This window comes from Macaca nemestrina, chromosome 2 (genome assembly GCF_043159975.1).
Source record: "Macaca nemestrina isolate mMacNem1 chromosome 2, mMacNem.hap1, whole genome shotgun sequence".
NCBI classification, from domain to species: domain Eukaryota; kingdom Metazoa; phylum Chordata; class Mammalia; order Primates; family Cercopithecidae; genus Macaca; species Macaca nemestrina.
The window spans coordinates 24,237,372-24,258,665 of NC_092126.1; the positions used below are offsets into that span (position 1 = coordinate 24,237,372).

The 21,294-nt window shown below is 44.0% G+C and overlaps 1 protein-coding gene across 3 annotated transcripts in view; it reads right to left on the reverse strand.

Annotated features, from left to right (window-relative positions):
* Nucleotides 1-20,955, reverse strand: part of LOC105488921 (ubiquitin conjugating enzyme E2 E1) — an 84,693-nt gene extending 63,738 nt beyond the window's left edge. Inside the window, exons 1-3 of one of the 3 annotated variants that reach the window (XM_011753424.2) lie at nucleotides 20,809-20,955; nucleotides 19,472-19,656; nucleotides 15,396-15,446 (exon numbers count right to left, since the gene is read on the reverse strand). In XM_011753424.2, coding sequence (XP_011751726.1) covers nucleotides 15,396-15,446; nucleotides 19,472-19,623 — 203 coding nt within the window. In that variant the 5' untranslated portion in view covers nucleotides 19,624-19,656; nucleotides 20,809-20,955. Of the gene's footprint in view, nucleotides 1-15,395; nucleotides 15,447-16,379; nucleotides 16,509-19,471; nucleotides 19,657-20,808 lie in introns of those variants that run through there. The other 2 variants (XM_011753426.3, XM_011753425.3) reach the window with 2 other exon arrangements.
* Between the last annotated feature and the right edge of the window lie 339 nt (nucleotides 20,956-21,294).

Here is a 21,294-nt window from a genome sequence, read left to right on the forward strand (position 1 = left end):
TAATGCCAAAAAAAGTTTTACATAGTATCTGCATAACCTCTATTTTTTTTTTTTTTTTGAGGCGGGGTCTCGCTCTGTCGCCCAGGCTGGAGTGCAGTGGCGCGATCTCGGCTTACTGCAAGCTCCGCCTCCCAGGCCATTCTCCTGCCTCAGCCTCCCAAGTAGCTGGGACTACAGGCGCCTGCCACCATGCCCAGCTAATTTTTTGTATTTTTAGTAGAGATGGGGTTTCACCGTGTTAGCCAGGATGGTCTCGATCTCCTGACCTCGTGATCCACCCGCCTCGGCCTCCCAAAGTGCTGGGATTACAGGCATGAGCCACCGCGCCCGGCCAACCTCTATTTTTTAATATGATTTTTTCAAAACACTGAACAGAATCCTAATTTTTTTTTTTAAATGAGGCTCTCACTATGTTGCCCAGGTTGGAGTGCAGTGGCTACTCACAGGTGCAATCACAGTACACACTACAGCTTCAAACTCCCAGCCTTGAGTGATCCTCCAGCCTCAGTCTCCTAACAGCTGGGAATATAGGCATGCCCGACTGCACCCGCCTTCTCTCTTTTCATGAGTAGGAAATTTCATGTGAGGTATTCTCCAAATACCTAGTATTTCACTCCTCCATTTAAAGCTCTCCCATGGCTTTCTACTGAAATTTGAATAAAATCTGACCCCTGCCTACCTCATTGCCTACCACTCTCATCCTCATTCACTATGTCCAGCCACACTGGCCTACCCTACTCAGCACCTTTCTATCTGCTGTCCTTCAGCCTAAAATGCCCTTCTCATGGTTGGGTCCTTGTCATCATTCAGGGTTATTTCCCCAATGTAGCACCAACCAATGTCCCAACCTGCCCAGTCACTCACTAAACCATTTTACTCTATTTTAATTTCTTGGTACTGTTTTCTGAAATTACTTTTGTACATTTGTTTCTTTTACTGTACCTCCCTCTACATGAACAAAACTTCCATGAGTGCAGAGACAGTCTCTTTTCTGCTGCTGTATCTTTAGTACCTGGCACAACAGTAAACGTCCAATAAATATTAGAACGAATGACTGAACATAGTGAGGAGCCACTGGTTGTAACTGCATCTTAAATCAAAGGGCCAAAAAGTGGAGTAAGCCAGGGCAGGCACAGACCAAAGCACTGCCAGTGTTGTCAATGATTTGTACTGCTCAGCCTAGGTCACAAGTAAACAGGCAGAGAAACACAGGTGGGGCAGGTTGGAGGCTGCCCTGCCCACTCCAGCTGAGTCACTGACAACCATGCCAGGTCTGAATACACTTGCAAAACTAGGAGTAAGATTTAACTGGAACAAACAAAAATCTCATTAGTATGGACAATCCTCATGATGCAAATGACGTGTGTGTAGTATGTTACACATTTTTAAAATTAATTCAAGAAATGTAAGTACTAATCCTACGAGGTTCAGCATATGACTTGTTGGGGAATTAGTCACACTTTCGAAGTTCAGTCCCATAATAACTGATACATACAGTCTGGGTACACAAAATCTTATCTCCTCCTTGAAAAGTCAAGTGTCACAAACTGTTTTCTGGCTTAAGTTAGCACTGTCCACAGAAATTTCTGAGAAAACTTCCCCGAACTGACTAACCGTTTTTTTCTTTTTCTTAAGGGAGGAGGAAGGGGAGGAAGCACACCAGAACGGGACGAAGTAAGAAATGCACAAGTAAACTGACAAGATTTCAACCAGAAAGGAAAATGCAAATTCAGCCTGCAGGATTGCTATTAGGTATACTGAGATCCAACATAGCATTTCTTTCTAGGCATATTCAGGTCAAAGGACAATGAGTAAATGCTATCATCCTCAAACCTAGTGCTCCTTGAGGGGCTTGAAGGGTATGAGAGGAGCTTCAGAACTGAAAGATGACTGCTTTTGGAGGGGGGCTTACATTCAGATAGAAAGTTCAAATCTTGGAAAGCAATAAAAATTGGACTATAACAAACCATTAACTAGAAAGATTTTAAGAGTGGCTCTGGAGAAATGAAAAGAGGAGAAAGTAAAACATAGTACCAGTCATCTGGAGACAGGATGCATAAAATTACTATCACTTTTTTTCTCTGCTAAGTCATCAAAGAATGCCTTTCTTCACAAATTCGTTATCAATATACACCTCAGAAGAAACAGGACACAGGGACAGAGAAGGGAGCATCCAGTCCTTCCTAGGTCCAAATCATAACAAATAAGTTTGGGCTCCAAGATCTTAACAAGTTTTTACTTTTTTACCAAAATCATGTGTCTTAACTTGCTACAACATATAATTTCTTCCCAATACAGGTACATGTAAACAGTTACAGTAAAATGTAGAAGGAGAAATCCTCACATCTACATAGAATCCAGTAGTGTGGATGCAGAGAATGGCAACAACTTCAAATTTCAGTTTTAACAAGAACTGTGTCCTCAATATATGATTTACTTTAGGAATGGTCCAAATCACTTGACAATGTTTACTTTGGATGTGAGAACATCTCAGAATACCAAGCTACAAAAAATAAATGTCTTTTCGGGGGTTACCAATCTCCCTGAAGGATGAAGTTAGGCATTCTGAGGACTTTCAGAGAGAGGGTTACTCAGAAAAAGGCCAAAGCAGTGTCATATACTAGCAAGTAGTATATGATGCTGCTAACTTTACTGCCAGTCTCTGCACACACATTACTATAATCACTTAACATACATTTGTTCTGAAATATTTACTTAGGTTAGAGGAAAGGTATCTTTCATGTTTACAAAAAATCCTCCTGGGTGCTTGTAATAAAACAAATGTTTTCTTTTAGGGTCTTTTTCTCTGCTAAGTCAACAATCTCCTTTTATTTAGGATAAATGTGTTGTAGTAAAGTCTGCTAAGAAATAAATTTTTGTAACACCAATTCTAATAAATTACCTTAAAAATTGAGATGTACTCCCACAGAGGAGGAAAGGCTGTAAGTGGTAGTAGCAACAATTTAAATTACTTGTGCAGCAAAATTCCTATGTAGCCAAAACATCTGTGGTTCCACATATTATTTGTTGCTTTTCTCTGGCAGTAACCTAACGCTTTTGTGATTCCAACTAATTACTCTCTGAATTAGAAGAATGATTCATAATCCTAAAACTTTCTTAATTCTACCCTCAATTATCAAGTTAAGCAGGACCAAGAGTATTTGGCATAATCTGAAACAAATTATTAAGACACAGTCAGTGGACAATTAAAAAGATAATGCTTATATGATGCTTTAAGAGTTCTAGGTTATTCAATGTAAAGCATTAACATAACAGCCCATATTAAAAGGACGAGAAACAGGCTGGGCGCAGAGGCTCATGCCTGTAATCCCAGCACTTTGGGAGGCCAAGGCAGGTGGATCACAAGGTCAGGAGTTTGAGACCAGCCTGGCCAACATGGTGAAACCTCATCTCCACTAAAAATACAAAAATTAAGCGGGCATGGTGGCACATGCCTGTAACCCCAGCTACTCAGGAGGCTGAGACGGGAGAATCGCTAGAACCCAGGAGGCAGAGGTTACAGTGAGCCAAGGCACTACTGCACTCCAGCCTAGGCGACAGAGCAAGGCTTCGTCTGTGGAAGGGAGGCAGTGACGGCGGGGGTGGGGTGGCGGCAGGATGAAAAACATTAAATATGATGAATAACTTATGCTGTGTTAAAAGTATATACATATACCCAACTCATTCTAGTGCATTCTCCAGCTTGAACAGAATACAAAAGGTCAACGCAAATCAAAGCATGTAAAACATTTTTAAGGATGGCAGCAGCAATTTACTGATTTTCCAATTTATCCAGTAGTTTCAAACCAAGTCTTGTAAAAGAGATTCATCAAGATGTACTACATGAACCTGACACTATTTACTTGTAACATCCATGGTACAACATTAACCTAAAGATTACAAAGGACTTGAATCTCGTAAAGTAGAAATTAACTTTTTTTGGTGAGGAAAGAGGGGAGATCAGAAAAAAAAATCCTTTGAGAATTCACTGAAAATGGCAGTAGGCCCTTTCCCCATCCTCCCCCCAAAATTATATATACCGTGTTAAGAAATTCTGCCCGAAAGCGTAGAAAGTAGATAATACCACATCACTTTTCTGGATAAATACAATGAAATATTTTAACTAGGAAGAGTAATACAAACAGATTTTCATTCTTGAATATCATTCCTCCTTTTCCATTGTCTCTCCTCTAAACAAGGTTTGACATGTGAAGGTCACCAACAAACCTGAGGTAAAATCCAGTCGTCACGTGCTGGTCTTCATCTTTTTCTACTGCACAGCACCATTTCCCACTTGATCACTCTACCTCAAAACTTTCTGCTCACTGCTTTCTAATACCACGCTCTCTTATTTTCCTTCTGTCTCCTTTGCTGGCTTTTCCTACTGTACACTTATAAATGCCAGATGCCTGAGTCTCCACCCTGGGCACTCTTCTCATGATGTCTTTCCTTTCTAAGAGAGATAAAGGCATTCCCAAGACACTTAAGAGCCTCTATTTAGTAAGGTCTCCTTTGCAAATGTGTATGTATCTCAAGTTCACAATATTCCTCAGAGCTCCAATTACCTATGTCTCACTTATTTTTGACACCTGCATTTGGATGCCTCATGGGAATAATTTCAAACCTATCAAGTCCAAAAAGGAGTCATTTCCACCCTGCCCTCATCTCCCCCGCCACCCACCACATGCACACCCTACAGCCCTACTCTAGGCCTAGGAGTCTACCTCTCAGCAAAACATCACCATCATCTAGCCAACTGCAAAAAAACACAGAAGCTTGGAGTCATTCTTGTTCCTGTCCCTCATCTGTCACATGCAATCCATCAACAGGTCCTTGTGTTCTACCGTATCTCCACTGCCACCACCTTAATCCTAGCCACCTGCACCAGCTAGCTTGAAACAGAGCAATACCCTCTTTTCTGGTTTCCCCTCCTCCGCTAGTGTCTTCCTTCCAGCTATTTTCCATGCAGCAGGGAGGGTGGGAAAAGCCTTTTAAAGCATTACTGAGAAAAATCCAAACTCTCTACTTACCACGGTTTACATAATCAGCACCACCTGACTTGTCCCTGCCTCAGGGCCTGTTTTTACCTTCCCTCTGTCCCAGATGTCTTGTGGTACTTTTCACAAGGCCATTTCCTTTCCTATCTTTTAGGTCTTTGACTACATGTCTTTGTAAGCCTTCTCTAGGTAACCCTCATACCTTCCCCAATCATTCTCCATCACTGCACTCTGTCAATTTCTTTCCTACTAGTCATTACAAATTGTACTAATCCTTTTGCTTAGTTGCTGTTTGTATTGTCTACTAAAATTCAGGTTTCACAAGCCAGAGGCCAGGTCTGTTTTAGTCACCTACAGAACAATGCCTAGCACACAGCAGACACGCTAATGTTTTAAATGATTACAATCTGATCTACTCATGCTGCTGTCACATGTATAACAGTGCTTCATAATAATGCTGACTTTTTGAGCTGCATCACATCTGAAACTTTTCTCCAAGTAAGATCATCCCAAGTTACTCTACTTACTCTCATCTGTTTGAAAATGTGCCTCAATGCCTTTTTCTGTAGAATTTACTAGAGGCCCATCCCACATCAATTTTCCATCAATCAATTTAAATAAATACAAATGGCCAATGTACTGGCAGTACGGATAATGATCATCATTTCAATGCTAATAGACCCTACTAAGACTTCCCCGTCGTATTACTATTTAAAATTTAATAATGACTCAAATCACTACAGACAAGTCAGACATGGCACCTGTGGCAAATCTGCCTTTGAATGCTATATAAGAGGGCTATGCATTCACTTTGTCATATTCGGGTCAGCATGTACTTTGGAAAGCAGACAGAATTCAGTTTTTAACTACTCTGTTAAAAGTTATTAGTGAACAATACACTGCCCCAATGGTTTGCTGTCTGTCACTGTAGCAAAAACCCAGTGACAACTTAAGTATGTTCTGTATGTGAAAACCTTTGGCTTTGTAAGATTTCCTGAGTGGGATGGGACATCAACTTGGCCTTCCAAAGGTTGATCATCTATGTAATGTGGCATGGACTCTACAAAGCAATCCATAATCAGTGCATATATATTTCAAGAAAAGAGCCATTAGCATACAGCAGAGTTCCTGGATTACGGTTCTCAAGCAGAGGCTTTGATGAGCTTTTAGCCTATAAAGGAGGAGGTTTCCCAGAGGATTAGAAGCATATTCTGACACCAGTTACCAGGTCTTTTGTTTCACTTTAGAGCATGGCTGCATAAAAGAGGCTGAATAAGAATGGGCTTATTATGAAACTCAGTTTCACTTCACTGGTGACAGGGAATGTGTCAGATGTCTCAGGCGGGTGCCAACATCTCTAACATAACCAACTATCTGGAATAACTGTAGGACTTGGGGGACCATCTCTAGGAACTCAATGTATTTAGCAGCCCTAGACTCTTGCTCACTTGTTAGCAAATGGTAACTTTTTTTTTTTTTTTTAATTTTTTTTGAGACGGAGTCTCGCTCTGTTGCCCAGGCTGGAGTGCAGAGCATATGGTAACTTTATAATAAGGTTACCATTTGTACCTCTGTAGGCTAAGAGTCCACGCCACATTACACAGATGATAAACCTTACATAAAGTCAAAACAAGCAATTCAAAGGTGTTATATTTTCTCCAATACATCTTTTCTCAATCGAGCCTGCAGTAGAGATCACGTCTTTTTTTTGCCACACTGACGTCCAGAGCTTATCTGTGATTGCAGGAAGGTCAAAATTGCTAAAACTGCTTGGGAGCCAACTCAGAAAGACTGCCAGCAATGGACAGCTGTAAAATGTGACAGCAATTTCCCCAGCAATTTCCATTATTTTCTGAAGAGGGTAATGAAGATGTTCTATTAAACCATCAGACCAAATTAGGTTTTTGTGTTTTGTGTTTTAACAAATATGTATTGTTTATCTGCCCTTTCTTGGACACTGTAGGGATATAAAGACATAATAATCCCTGCTCTCAAGGAACTTCAAGTCTGCTGGGAAAGAACACAAACCAAGTAACACCAGAAAGATGCTGCTGCTTTTCAGTTCTATACAAGTACCTAGAGTGCTATTCAAGCACCAAAAATGCTTCCAGTCCTCTAGAAAATTCCAGGCTACCAGCCTTTCTAAGTATACATTCTCCCACTTATGGCCTAAATTCTCTAGGGCCATCACTTTCTCTATAATTAGTTATAAAACATTACATCTGCCTCTCTAGCAATTTAATTAATTAATTAATTAATTAATTTTTTTGAGACTGAGTCTCGCTCAGTCGCCCAGGCTGGAGCACAGTGGCGCGATCTTGGCTTAACAGCAACCCCTGCCTCCCGGGTTCAGGCAATTCTTCTGCCTCAGCCTCCTGAGTAGCTGGGACTACAGGCACGTGCCACCGCGCCTGGCTGATTTTTTGTATTTTTAATAAAGATGGGGTTTCACCATGTTAGCCAGGATGGTCTCAGTCTCCCAACCTCGTGATCCCCCCCGCCTCTTCCTCCCCAAGTGCTGGGATTACAGGCGTGAGCCACGGTGCCCAGCCTCTCTAGCAATTTTTACTCTTTTCGTCTCTGTATTTGCTTCTTCCTCTCAGCCTACAAAACATACACCGAAGTTCTTATACTTAGAGCCCCAAGAGAAAATCTCCTTGATCTCCCTCTAGGGACTTTTGCAACCTTGTGGCTTTCCTCCTATTCCTTTCTCCAAGTCCTCTTCATTTCCCATCCTCCATCCATAGACATCCCTCAGAGCACAATTCTTTCCTCCTCCAATCTCGGCAATCTTGTGCACTTTACCATCACTCAAACTTGCAAATCTAATGTGGACTACTAAAACCAGTTCCAGCCTCAGTTCCACTGTCAGGCCACCTCAGATTCAATGTGCGCAAAGCTAAACACACGGAAGACTCATAATGCCTACAGCTCACTTTCAAATGGCTCCACAAAATTAACATATAGAGATAAGAGAGAGACAGAGCAAACATGGTGAAATTTTGCTGAGGAATCAGGGTGAAGGGTGAGAGTTTGGTGTACCATTCTTTTAACTTTTCCTGTAGCTGTGAAAATGGTCAAACTAAAGCAGCTGGGAAAAACATGTAGGGTCAGAATCAAACACAGAAATCATTGTCCTTGCCTTTTAGGAAGTTTATAATCTATTTAATTTGTCTAATCTAATCTAATCTAAAAGTTAACCATGTAGATCTGGGAGTTCAATAACTGATTTAGTAAAAAACTCAAATATATAATCAAACTGCAAATATTTACTGAAGACCTACTAAGTGGCAGCAACATGCTAAGCATTGTATGTGATCAACAAAGCAAATAACAAAACCTTTTCTTAACCCTGCGGACAGGGTCTATACATCTCTGCCTCCCTCAAGCCAGTTCATCCTCCTGCCTTATTTATTTCTGTTAATGCACCACCAACTTTCCCAACACCCAGAAGAACCTGACTCCTTTTCAAGTCCTCCATATCGAAATCAGTGGCTAAGTCCTATGGATTCTACTGTCTTCTACCTCTCCTTCCTCTCCACTTTGATGGCCACCACTTATACCCCAGACCATCTTGACCTTCCACCTGAACTACTGCAGCAATCTCCAAGTCTCTTGGTTCCTACTGAGCTCCACTCAATCCTTGCTCTGTCTCTACCCAGATAGCCAACTCTATCTGAATGACAGCCCCTACTCAAAAGGGTTTTAATGATTCTCCAGCATTTACAAAATAAAATTTAAAGCCTTAGCCTGACACTGAAGAACACAAGCTTTATCTATTACTATTTATTCTCCCATTAATGTTTCTTACTCTCCAGACACAGCTTTTACTCACTTCTGCCCAATAGTGTCCTTTTTCTGTCTTCCCTCTGCTGTCCTGGCTTACACTGTTTCCTCCATCAGGAATATCTCTTATTCTTCCCCACCCCATATCTCACCTCCTCCATGAAGCCTTCCCAGATCACTAAGTTCTCCAGCCACAATCCCTCAAACTCAAGTCAAAGTAATCTCTCACTCCTCTGAAACTTTATAACATGATATCTGCATTTTATTATTTGCCAAATAATATTTATATTTCCAAGTACCATTCAAAATCTGAGTGTGCATGTCTTATCATCCTGACTAGATTATGAACTCCTTGAAAGTAGTGCCTTTTCTTTTTTCTTTTATTTTTTGAGACAGGGTCTCACTCTGTCGCCCAGGCCGGAGTGCAGTGGTGTGATCTCGGCTCACTGCAACCTCTGCCTCCAGGGCTCAAGTGATTCTCCCTCCTCAGCCTCGAGAGTAGCTGGGATTATGGGCGCACATCACCACGCCCGGCTAATTTTTGTATTTTTGGGAGAGACGAGGTTTCACCACGTTGGCCAGGCTGGTCTCAAACTCCTGACCTCAGGTGATCCACCCACCTCGGCCTCCCAAAGTGCTGGGATTACAGGCGTGAGCCACCATGCCCAGCTTGTGCCTTTTCATTTATAACAGGCCCTCAAAGTTTGTGACAGAAATTTAACATCAGTGTTCTTAACAAGAATGCCCAAAAACTGTGAGTGCTGCCTTCTAAGCTATAAGCATTTTTCTCAAAATACTGATTAATATTTTAACAGTGGTATAGCTGTTTATTGTGATAAAATATATATAACATGAAATTTGCCATTTAACCATTTCAAGTGTACAATTTAGTGTCATTAATTACATTCACAATATTGTGCAACCATCACCATTATTTCCAAAATTTTTACCACCTCAGAAAGAAACTCTGTATTCATTAAGAAATAACTCCCCTGGCCGGGCGCGGTGGCTCACGCCTGTAATCCCAGCACTTTGGAAGGCTGAGGCGGGCGGATCACAAGGTCAGGAAATCAAGACCACGGTGAAACCCCGTCTCTACTAAAAATACAAAAAATTAGCCGGGCGCGGTTGTGGGCGCCTGTAGTCCCAGCTACTCAGGAGGCTGAGGCGGGAGAATGGCGTGAACTTGGGAGACGGAGCTTGCAGTGAGCAGAGGTCGTGCCACTGCACTCCAGCCTGGGCGACAGAGTGAGACCCCGTCTTAAAAAAAAAAAAAGGTTATACTAAGTGAAATAAACTAGACCCAAAAAGACAAATAGTGTATGATTCCACTTATATGAAATACCTAGAATAGGCAAACTCGTAAGGACAGACAGTAGATTAGAGGTTTTCAGGGACTGAGGGGGAGGGGAGAATGGGGAGTTCTTTCTTTTTTTTTTTTTTTTTTTTGAGACGGAGTCTTGCTCTGTCCCCCTGCCTGGAGTGCAGTGGCGCCATCTCGGCTCACTGCAAGCTCCGCCTCCCGGGATCACGCCATTCTCCTGCCTCAGCTTGCCGAGTAGCTGGGACTACAGGCGCCCGCCACAGCGCCCGGCTAATTTTTTGTATTTTTAGTAGAGAAGGGGTTTCACCGTGGTCTCGATTTCCTGACCTTGTGATCCGCCCACCTCAGCCTCCCAAGGTGCTGGGATTACAGGCGTGAGCCACCGCGCCCGGCCAGGGGAGTTATTTCTTAACGAATACAGAGTTTCTTTTAAGAGACGGGCTTTCACCGTGTTCGCCAGGATGGTCTGGATCTACTGACCTGGTGATCTGCCCGCCTCAGGCAGGCCACTTGAGGTGGCTTACAGGCGTGAGCCACCACACCCGGCCCACTTAGTATAACATTTTTAAGGTTCATCCATGTTGTATCCATGCATCAGAACTTCATTCCTTTTTATAAACGAATATTCCATTTTATGTATTAACCACATTTTGTTTACCCACTCATCTATTGACAGACACTTGGGTTTTTTCCACTTTTTGCCTACTATGAATAATGCTATGAATACTGACATACAAGTTTGAGCCTCTGTTTTTAATTATTCAGGGTACATAGCTAGGCGTAAAATTACTGGGTCATACGGTAATTCTGTTTAGCTTTCTGAGGAATAACAATAGTATAGTTTTACAATCCAGATACAGTCTTTTGGTAAACACAACCACCACAAGACTTCCTACTCATCTGAAAGGCAATTCATTTCCAGATAGGTTTCTTTCCTCCCTAATAGGAAAGGACCCTGGTGTTGATCTAATTCCCAACAGCCTGACCCTAGTATGGGTGCTATTTTGATTGTGCTGAAACCCCAGTCTCCTGGTTGTCACAATTTTTCAACACTGCCTCTACATGCATAAAGGTATACACAGTGCAATGATGAAACTAAACATCATTCAGATGTCTAAGTCACACTTCTATCCTTAACGCATTTAGTAACATCAGATAAATGAAAGATACTAAAAGGAAGAATACTTTTCAGCACATAAGATACAGGGTTTTGTCAAGGATGACTTCTGCTGAACCTATTTCTTATACCCAAACAACCATTTAAAACATGATGAACCTGGACAAGGTATGTAACACTCCACCGTTGCAAGAAAAGGATCTCTTTTTCATTCTGAACCATGATGAGCAGCCTGGGACTTCTGAACTGACATCTCATTACCATTACCACCAATTCAAGGAGGTAGTGGAATGTCACAAAAATACAATATAAATTCACAGAAACTAGGTGGAAGTATACAAAGTGCTAACTTGGAGCATCTGGGTGCAATGAGCAGGATCAGAAGAAGTCATCAGGACTATCTTTTGCTTTTTACTCCGCAAACCTCTGTATTTGAATTTTTCAAAAACACGTATTCTTGCATAATACAATGGCTTAAAACTATTTAAAATATAGGCCGTGTTAGGAAAAAAAAAAAAAAAGCTATCAAAAGAAGGCTAAATGGAAATTCTGTCACATACAGAAAAACTAGTATCAGGGCCAGTCACCACGGCTCATGCCTGTAATCCCAGTACTTTGGAAGGGCAAAGTGGGTGGACCACTTGAGGCCAGGAGTTTAAGATCAGCCTGGCCAACAGGTGAAACCCGGTCTCTACAAAAAATACAATGAATTAACCAAGCGTAGTGTCGAGCGCCTGTAGTTTCTGCTACTTGGGGGCCTGAGGCAGGAGGATAGCTTGAGCCCGTGCTTGAAGTGTTTAATGACTTTTCAGGCATTTTATCCTAAAATAGCACCCCATCTGAATTTTTAGGTTAAGTCACCACTGAGACATTTACTCATGATACAAATGTATTCATTAAATAAAATCTGAAGTTTAAAGGACTTAGGCAAACTATGCCATTTAGTTGTACAGACATACTGTCTACAGACATTCATGTCTACAGGCTAGTTATAACCAGTGAATTTAGCAAAGTTTGAGCCCTGGGTTATAAATAACGGCTGCAAAACTGACTCTAGCGGCCCAGACTTCATCAGCTATCTAAAAGGCATAATTTTACAATCTATGATCTGGCACACTTTAGGGAATCATTACAAAGTTAACATATTTTTTCCCCTAAAAGAATAGAGCCAAATGATACGGGAATAAAAGCCTAACTAAAATGAAGAGTGAGTTGGGAAACTATTTTGTGTGTGCGCGCACACACACACACACAAATAGTTCAGAGATACTAAATTAAGTTCAGAGATACTAAAATTAAGAATTTGATTTCTACGGCAACATAAAGCAGTTTGAAAATACTTACTTAAAATTACTTTCGACTGGGTCATTGAACACAATCTGTACTGTGTTCTAAAAAATATCCACCCAACATAATATACAACATTAAGAATTTAATTTTATGTTTTCACACATTATAATATATTGAGCAACTGCATTTCACATAAGTTTTGATGCTCAGTAACTTCAAATATTTTTGCCAAGTGCTAAAATTAGTGAACACAATCAGTGCACCTTCCTTCAAGAGGTGCAATTCTTCTGATTTGCAATAATCAACTGTTTACTGAGAAGTTACTATGTGCCAAGTGCCATACTTTAATAACATGTTTAAAACTACATACTGAATGCTGACTGAAGAAAGGAAGTATAGCAAAGGGTAGAAATATAAGACAGACTAATGAAAACCAATTATGTAACTCATTCAAATCTCATGCTTTCATGCTGAGGGTAATTTTAAACATGTATGCACTTAATATATCGCTTAATTCATAGATTTTCATTGGATGCTGACTTCAAAAAGTATCACCAAGGCCGGGCGTGGTGGCTCACACCTGTAATCCCAGCACTCTGGGAGGCAGAGGCAGGTGGATGACAAGGTCGGGAGTTCAAGACCAGCCTGGCCAATATGGTGAAACCCCCGTCTCTACCCAAAATACAAAAACTAGCTGGGCATGGTGGCACATGCCTGTAATCCTAGCTACTCAGGAGGCTGAGGCAGGAGAATTGCTTGAACCGGGACCCGGGAGGTGGAGGTTGCAGTGAGCTGAGATCACGCCACTGCACTCCAGCCTGGGCTACAGAGTGAGACTCCGTCTCAAAAAGAAAAAAATAAATAAATAAAATAAATAAATAATCTATCTTTATCTCCAATAAAGTACATTAAAATATTAAATAATTAAATCCCAAAAGGTAACAGCACAAAACGTAAAACCAAACTCATTTAAGAGAGCTAAATACTGGGACTACTATATAACATTAAGACAGCACCATTAGTAAGCCAACCAAAAGTAAAAATTTTAATTCACATTACTCAAACGGCCCCAATGGAAAATAAAGTCATCTTTATTGTTAAAAGACAATGTCATAGACATTCTCTTGCAAAATGAAGATGCCTCGTATTTTCTCTGAAATCAGAGATTTTTCTAAAAATTTAGTATTTTGAGCTTTGTCTCCCTAACACCAATCACCCAACGGGCACCCAGTTTGGAGCATCCCCTGACCACAGGTAATGCCCAAACATTTCACTTAAAGAGGTAATTGGGAGGGTTTCCCAAAGATAAAAAAGTTCCACATGCCTCAGGAGCATAAATCTCTCACACATAAACTCAGTTAAAATGATGTGAAACTTAAGTGTACTTATGCTGTTTTTTAAAATGATTAATCCCATGAAAATCTTCAAATGGTTTATAATTTTAGATTTGATCGTGCTTATTCAGAAGAAAGCCATTATATGTTTTAATCAATGTTATCAATAACACACATATAAGAGACCACAATACCGCAGGAGCAATAACTAGACAGCACAGATCTACCTTGGGGAATGTACACGGATTCCACACAAACAACCAAGGGAAGCTACAGGCTTCCATTTGAACCACCACCATCAAAACAATGAGTTAGGCCTAAGTCTTATTGTTTCTCCACTTCTCAACCATCTTGAGAGATTATTGGCCATGAAAGAATTCCCCAGAATGATTAAGTGCTTCAATTATAAACTATAGTTTAAGACCATATCAAACTCAAAACGACTTTCCTTACAAAACAGGACAAAGTTTCACCGAAAAGCATCCCACACCTAATCACCATTAAGAACGAATGTAACCAAAATGGCAATAGTTTTATATTTAATCCACTAATTTTTTTACAAAGTTCACTGTTAATAAACAAAATATTTCATTTAGCTTTTCAACCTATTCCCACACACTCATCTTAAAAATTGTGTACAGCCACTGAATACTTTGTTGTCAGTAACTTCTACTCCTACCAATAAGTTTAGAGTATTTCTGAAATCTCACATTCCTTTCCAACGCCGATCCTGAGAACTAGGTTAAATGTTATACTTAATTTTTAAAGTATGGGAGTTATAGGACCTCCATTAAATGAATGGCTCTACTCTAATACATAGTTGTAAGTCACCCCTCACTTCACTGTTGATCTAGTAAAGTCATCAAGTCTTCCAGCTTGACTCAACAGTAGCAAAATGGCTTCTCTAAATAAAGTTGCAATCAACAAACCCTTAGAAAGCTGGTTTCAATTTGTTTTGAAACTGAAACACACGTATGTACATAGTCTGAATAAAGCAAGTGAAAAAAACACCCCCATGAAAAAGTTTAAACTCACAATATAAAAGAAAACCTTTATCAAAGCTAGAAATTGTTTCCTGAATTGCTCTGTCAAAAGTCTAATAAAAAATCTATATGCTACGGAGTGTTTGAAGATCCAGTGTTTAACTCTACGTTCTCTTAGCTTAGCACAGATTGAGTAAGAGATTACTATAGCAAAGCAGTTTTCCAAACCAAAATGTCCTTCGCATCTAAAAGGTTTTGCATCATCCTTAATGGCATACCAAAGACCCATGATTAGGCAAGGATACACCTTTAAATTTACTTTAGTTTTGTTTCATATATGTAAAACTCCATTCCAAATAAATCCATTACTTCTCAACAGTACTGAGCTTGTCAGAGGCTCATCAAAACATTATACTCAGATTAATAAATTTCAGCTGTTACGTGATGTTAGCGCCATAACAAGCATTAGCCAAAGAATAAAAGAAAAAGTATATAATAAAAAGAAAAACCCAAGACAATGGTTATAAGAATTTAAAAATGAAAAAAATCTGAAAAGCAACTCACCTGCAGTTAGGTGGAGGATCTAAAGTGATGTCCGCCAGCTCCTTCTGAATTCTGGAGTGGGGGAAATGAGAAAGACAAACACAAGAAACATTAAGGCGTGGAAGCCTCCCACCTGTAACGTGCAGGTCTGCAGAGAAACCTAAGCGCGATCACTGGATTCTACTGGGCAAAGAGGAAACTACACATCAAGAGCTTCAGGTCCCTAGTTTAGGAAGAAACTTTTCACGGAGGCAGTGAGGCGGCCTGGACTCATCTACGAAGTTTGACTTCCAACCTTGCCTCGCAAACCAGGGCAGTTCTATTCCTCGGTGTTTTCTATTTAGGACCTAATTTTAAAGTTTCTCACTTGCGGACCGGTTTCCTCAGTCCCTCCCCTGCACCTCCTCTCCCCAGGCCGGAGAGATCACAGCCATCGGTCCGTGGGAAGGACGCCAGCCTCCAGCCTTCCTTGCCCCTTGGGGCCCTTTCACCCCTCAGATGCCCCCATGCCCACCCCGGCAGGGCGCCCCCCACAGGTCAAAGGTCCGAAGCCTCGCCCGACGCCAGACCCGCCCGGAGTCCTCAGTGACGACGCCAACATGGCCGCTCCCCACGAGGCCCCTCGGGCCCGAGTGACCTGCCAGCCGTCGCGGGGTGCCCGGGAGGCCCAGACTGCAGGTCGCTCCCTAGCGGTGGGCTGCCACCGCCCGGCCACCCCGCCCCCACCCCGCGCGCGCCCCCGACGGCTCGCGCCTCGCCGGTGAAGTTGCGGGCGGGGGAGGGGAACAGGGTGCCCGCACGGGGGCTGTTCCACGCCGCCCCAGCTCACCTCTCCCAGCGCCCAGAACCTCGGCCCGAGGCCGCGCGCGAAAGCAGGGCGCGAACACCCCCGCCTGCCCCTCGGGCACCACCGACCCCCAGTGGCCGGCCCGCGGCCGCACAGGTGCACCGGACCCTGCCTCCGCCCCGCACGCTCGCCCGGACTCTCGGCCCACCTCCCCGGACCTGCTTTTCCCAGGGCGTCCTCTAACTTCCCGGGGTCTGCCCACTTCCTTTTCCATGGTCCGCTCTCTAGCTCACACTGGGCACAGACCGGGGACCTGCAGTTTTCTCCCTCCGCAGCAACCCTCGACTTCACAAAGGGCCCCATCCCCCACTCGTAGGCCGAAGCCACCAGGCAGTTCACACCAAGCCCTGGCCTTTGTCTTTTGCTTACCTAGGCACTTAGAGCATCAATTAATACGACAAAGTTTGGGGACTCTAAGCTTCTTCACCTTCTAAACGGTGCCTAATTTTATAACCTTTCCTCCTCCTATCATATAAAGCTCAGTGGAGCTATGTTACAACTTAAAAATCTCACCGAGGCAGCACTGTAGTTAAAAAAAATTTAAACACACACACATACACAGAGCAATCGAATTCACAAAGGATGCGTTTCCCTTTCCAAAGGTTTTCTGCGGGTAGGAGGACGGGCTAGCTATATGTAATGAGGAATAGGTTTTAAGGACGACGACTGGGGGAGGTTCTATAAACCTTCCTACTGGAGGACATTTCCTGTCCCTACAAATCTGTCAACTTTAGAAAGGGGTTTGTTTACAATCTCAATTGACACGTATTTGTGTCCTGCTAAATTCTACTGCTACCAAAAAGCGCTTCATTTCTGAGACATTCATACTCCTGCTGTTTGACTCATGACTGTACATTAGACTCAAAGTTTGGAACATTGGTTTCCTGATTCTTTACCTGCATCTTTTCGAATAACTGTATTTTAAGACCTTCACACGTAGGCAAAAATTTCCTCCCCGGAGCACAACGCATATAAAAATACATATTGACTTGTCTTCCTTGCCAACCCAACTCCCACTATAAAATAGTCACGAAAAAGGTAGTTGTTTCTTTAATACCTAAGAAGTGTTAATACCAAAAAGCTTTATCAACTTCATCTTGACAGACAGCATTTGCAATTCCAAAAAACTGGCAAGAGATTTGCAGGACTAACTCATACCTATTTCCAGAGAGTCATTCTTGTTCAGACCACTTGCAATGGGGGGCTTTCCTCTACCCACGATTTAGAAACCACTTTCCAACATGCAGTTAGCAGCCTGTTAGTCTGCCAATTCAGGCTTCTTTTTCACTCCTTCTCCTGGTGAATGTGCCCCTTCCAATTCTATGGGCAACACCTACCTTTCAAATCAATATACTTCACAGAACAGCCTCTATAGGGTCCCACTAACATCAATTTTCCCCATTCTCTTTCCTGGATACACTGTCCCTCTCCTTTTTTTTTTTTTTTTTTTTTTTTTTTTTTACCTTTTGCTATTAACCTTAGGTCTGCTTTAACACTAATAGCTACTCTTTCAGCAAGATTATCAAGGAGCTAAATTCATTGCAAAAACAAAACAAAAGCACTGATGTTAATTTATAGGTAAAATTACTATTTGTAGCTTCCCACCTTTCATTTTTCTACACCTACCATCTCTTTTCCAGAACTTCCAGATAAATTTTTAACTTGTTTAAAATAAAAGGACAAAGTACGTCTAGTGAAAAAAATCCCCCTCTCTGTAATTCACTCACAATAAAAGCAGAGTATTTTCTAGTTGATAACTGGGTCTTTACCCCCAAATATATTCATGTACACCAGGGATATCCAGCAAAATATAAAAATGCAAATTACCAAAAGCAAGTATCCCGGCTTGAGCACGTGAGGCCAAAAAGTGAATGAGGATCAAAGAGCCTACAGGATTGAGGTGGGGGGCAGTGTTAAGGAAGGGCCTGTCCCAAGTGGGCAGAGTAGATGCCAGGTTCCAGGAAAACCGCACAGGGCTAATCAGTGAGGGTCAGTTAGGCCTCCTGAGAAGCTGTACAATCAAACCAAACCTATAAAAATGAGAACAATCTTGCAGAGGCACCTTGCCACTTAAGACCTCCACACTATTTTTAAAAAGTCACTCATTCATCAGCTCATGGTTAGGTCACCAAAACACTGCCAAGTTTTCAAATTACAAGTCAGGCAAAATGACAGAACAAACTCTCAAACCCTGACTTTCAGGCTCACTACTCAGTGGAGAGATCTAAAGTCTCATGTTCCACTTTATTTTAAAAATTTTTAAGACGGGTATCCCTATCTAACCCATCATTTGGACTTCTTACTATCTTCCTGGTTTGCCACCTTTTTAACAACTGCCTAACTCTGATAGCAGAAGGATTTATGAAAGGGTGTCTCAGGGCTCCTAGGAATCCACTAAAGATTATTTTAAGGGTCATGGCGATCAGAGGATATTACTGAAGGATGGCAGGAGTAACAAGTAGCTACCTCCAGAGCCTTAAGAGGAAAAGAATAAAGAAAAAGAGAGACTGCTTAAATTGAAAAAATAAAGCAACGTAACATTTTCACAGCATGAGGACAGCAAATAGCATGAAAAAAAAGACAAGTTTCCCTGAAATTTGGTAAACTGAAGTTTTTAAAGAGAACAAAAGAGAACCACAAAAATAACCTAGAATAACTATTTTATAATCACTTACTGATTCATTCATTTGCCTCAACTCTCAGAAAAATCTCTTTAAATTCCACCATAAAACACGTCTTCACCTACTCAATTTTGTACCTGCTAATACGAGTTTTATTCCTTATGCAATTTGTGAAGAAAGCTCTATTTAGAAAAGATCATCCATGCAACAGGTGAGGAGAAGGTAAAATGGTCACAGAATTCATTTTGATGCAGTTGTCTGGGCTGGTATTAGTAATTAAGAAATGGGATGATGGCCTTGGGGAAGGTCACAGATCGACCATTAGTAGGACAAGAAATCTGAAATCAGATTTGGGGGTCACTAATAAAAGTAATGAAGATTCTTACAAACTTCAGCAAGAAATGCGAGAGGCAAGCCACAACAGCTGCATGTGAGCAATGATTAAAAAAAAAAACAGAAGCAGCAATAGAGAAAATAATTAGGGCTTCCAAGGCCCTTCTTTCATTTTTAAGAACACATAAACCATGAGGAGCGTTTAAGCTATCCTCATTGGGAGGCAGACCAAATGCAGCAAGAGGCAGTTCGGAAAATAGGAAGCCTATGGAAAAAAAAAAAAAAGAGTACGGTACCTCTTGGCGCTGGTGGAGAGGAGTTTGGAGTTTTTGCTCATGCTGACTTTACTCTCCTTCTTCTTGGGGGTGTTTGTTTCTTTCTCGGTTTGCTGGTTGGAAGACGAAGATGAGGAGGAGCTGGTGCTGGCCCTCGAATCGTCATCCGACATAGCGAACCCCCCACCCCACCCCGCAAACAGCCCCTGCAGGGGGAGGGAAACAAAACAGAAACACACAAACCATGCAGCCAGTGTAAATAAGGAACTCGGGTGCTGTCAGGAGGGCATTGACCAGGGGCGCACGCGGCCGCCCACCGCCCTCCACTCGCTTTTCAAAGTCTGCAGGCCCATTAAGGCTTTTGCAAATCGGACGCGGCTTGTTTATTTTTGGCCCCAAGTGGGGAACGCTGTGGGAAAACGGTCTAGAGCTAGGAGAGCGGCCCCTCCCTCGCCCCCCGGGGCTCTCCGCTGGGCAGGGAGGGAGTAGCCCGGGAGGCGAAGGAGGGCAGGGCGGGGGCGCGGGGCGCCACGGCGGGGCAGGGAGGGAAGGTCCCGGCAGCCGGCCGGCCTCGGGGCTGTTTTTATCCGCTTTCCGGGGGTCGTGGGGTGGGGGGCCGGTGGCCCGGGTGAGAGACTGTGGGGCCACGAGAGGAGTTTGGCGAGGTCGGGAAGAGAGGAGGGGCGGGAAGGAGTAAGAGAGGAAGCCGAAACAGGGGGACGGAGGCGGGGAGCGGGTGCCCGGGTGGGGGAAGGGAGAGGCCGGCGGGGGGCACGGGCGACAAGGCCCGAGGCCCCCCCGCGCCGCGCCCCGACGCCCCTCCCGGCCTGCCTGCCTCTGGGCCGCCCCGCTCACGGCTGCGCGGCCGGGAGGGGGTCCGAAGCACACGCCCGATCGCCACTCCTGGAGGGGGATAGGGGCTGCGGCGGGGAGTGGGGGGGGGTCGGCCTCCGCAGCGAAGAAATAACAATGAGCCCTTCCGCCCCGGAGGGGTTAATCCCCGTGAGCCCCCGCCCCTGGGGAAAACGGGGCTCCCCCAACTCCCCCCCACCCCCGCTCCCGGCCCCCTCGGTGGCCAGTGGGGGGCTCTTGGGGCAGCGCTGACAGTTCGAGCCACAATGACCCCCGCCCCCGATGCGGGCGGCCCCCGCACCCCAAGCGGCCCGGGGTCCTGCCCATCCCCCGCGGGCGGGCCCCGGACCCCTGGGGCTCCCCAGCCCCTCTCCGCTCCCCCCTCCGACCCCGTGCCCGGCGGCCCGGCGGCCCCGGCGGCGCGAGTCGGGGGAGGCGGCGAGGGGTGTCCCCGAGGCCCGGCGGCGCGGCCGGGGGGCGGCGGGCCGCTGGGGGGATCCCCGTACCTCTCTTTGTGTCTGGCTCCTCCGTGCCGCCGCGGCGGCTGCTGCTGCGGCTGCGGCTGGGCCTGGCCACTCGTGTCTCTCTCGCTGGGAGAGAAGCGGAAGTGCAGCAACAGCAACTATTAAACAGGCAATGGCTTCCCCCAGCCACACACGCTCGCACACACACCACTCCTCCGCCGCCGCCGCCTCCTCCTCCTCCTCCTCCTCGCCCTCACCCCTCCCCCACCCGGCCCGGTCCCACCCACCCTCGCTCCCCTCCCCCTGCAACACCTCCTGGGGGTGCGCGAGGAAGACCCAGGAGACCCCAGGAAACCGTGCCCCCCCCCCACCCCCACCCCAGCGCCTCCTCCGGACGCCCGGGAAGGGGGCGAGGGGTGTGAATTTTCTCTTAAGTGGTTTGGGAACCTGGATTCTGGGCGGGAGAGGGGAAGCCAATGGAGATGGGGTCGCTGGGAGTGATTGGAACTGGATGGAATAGGGGGGTCA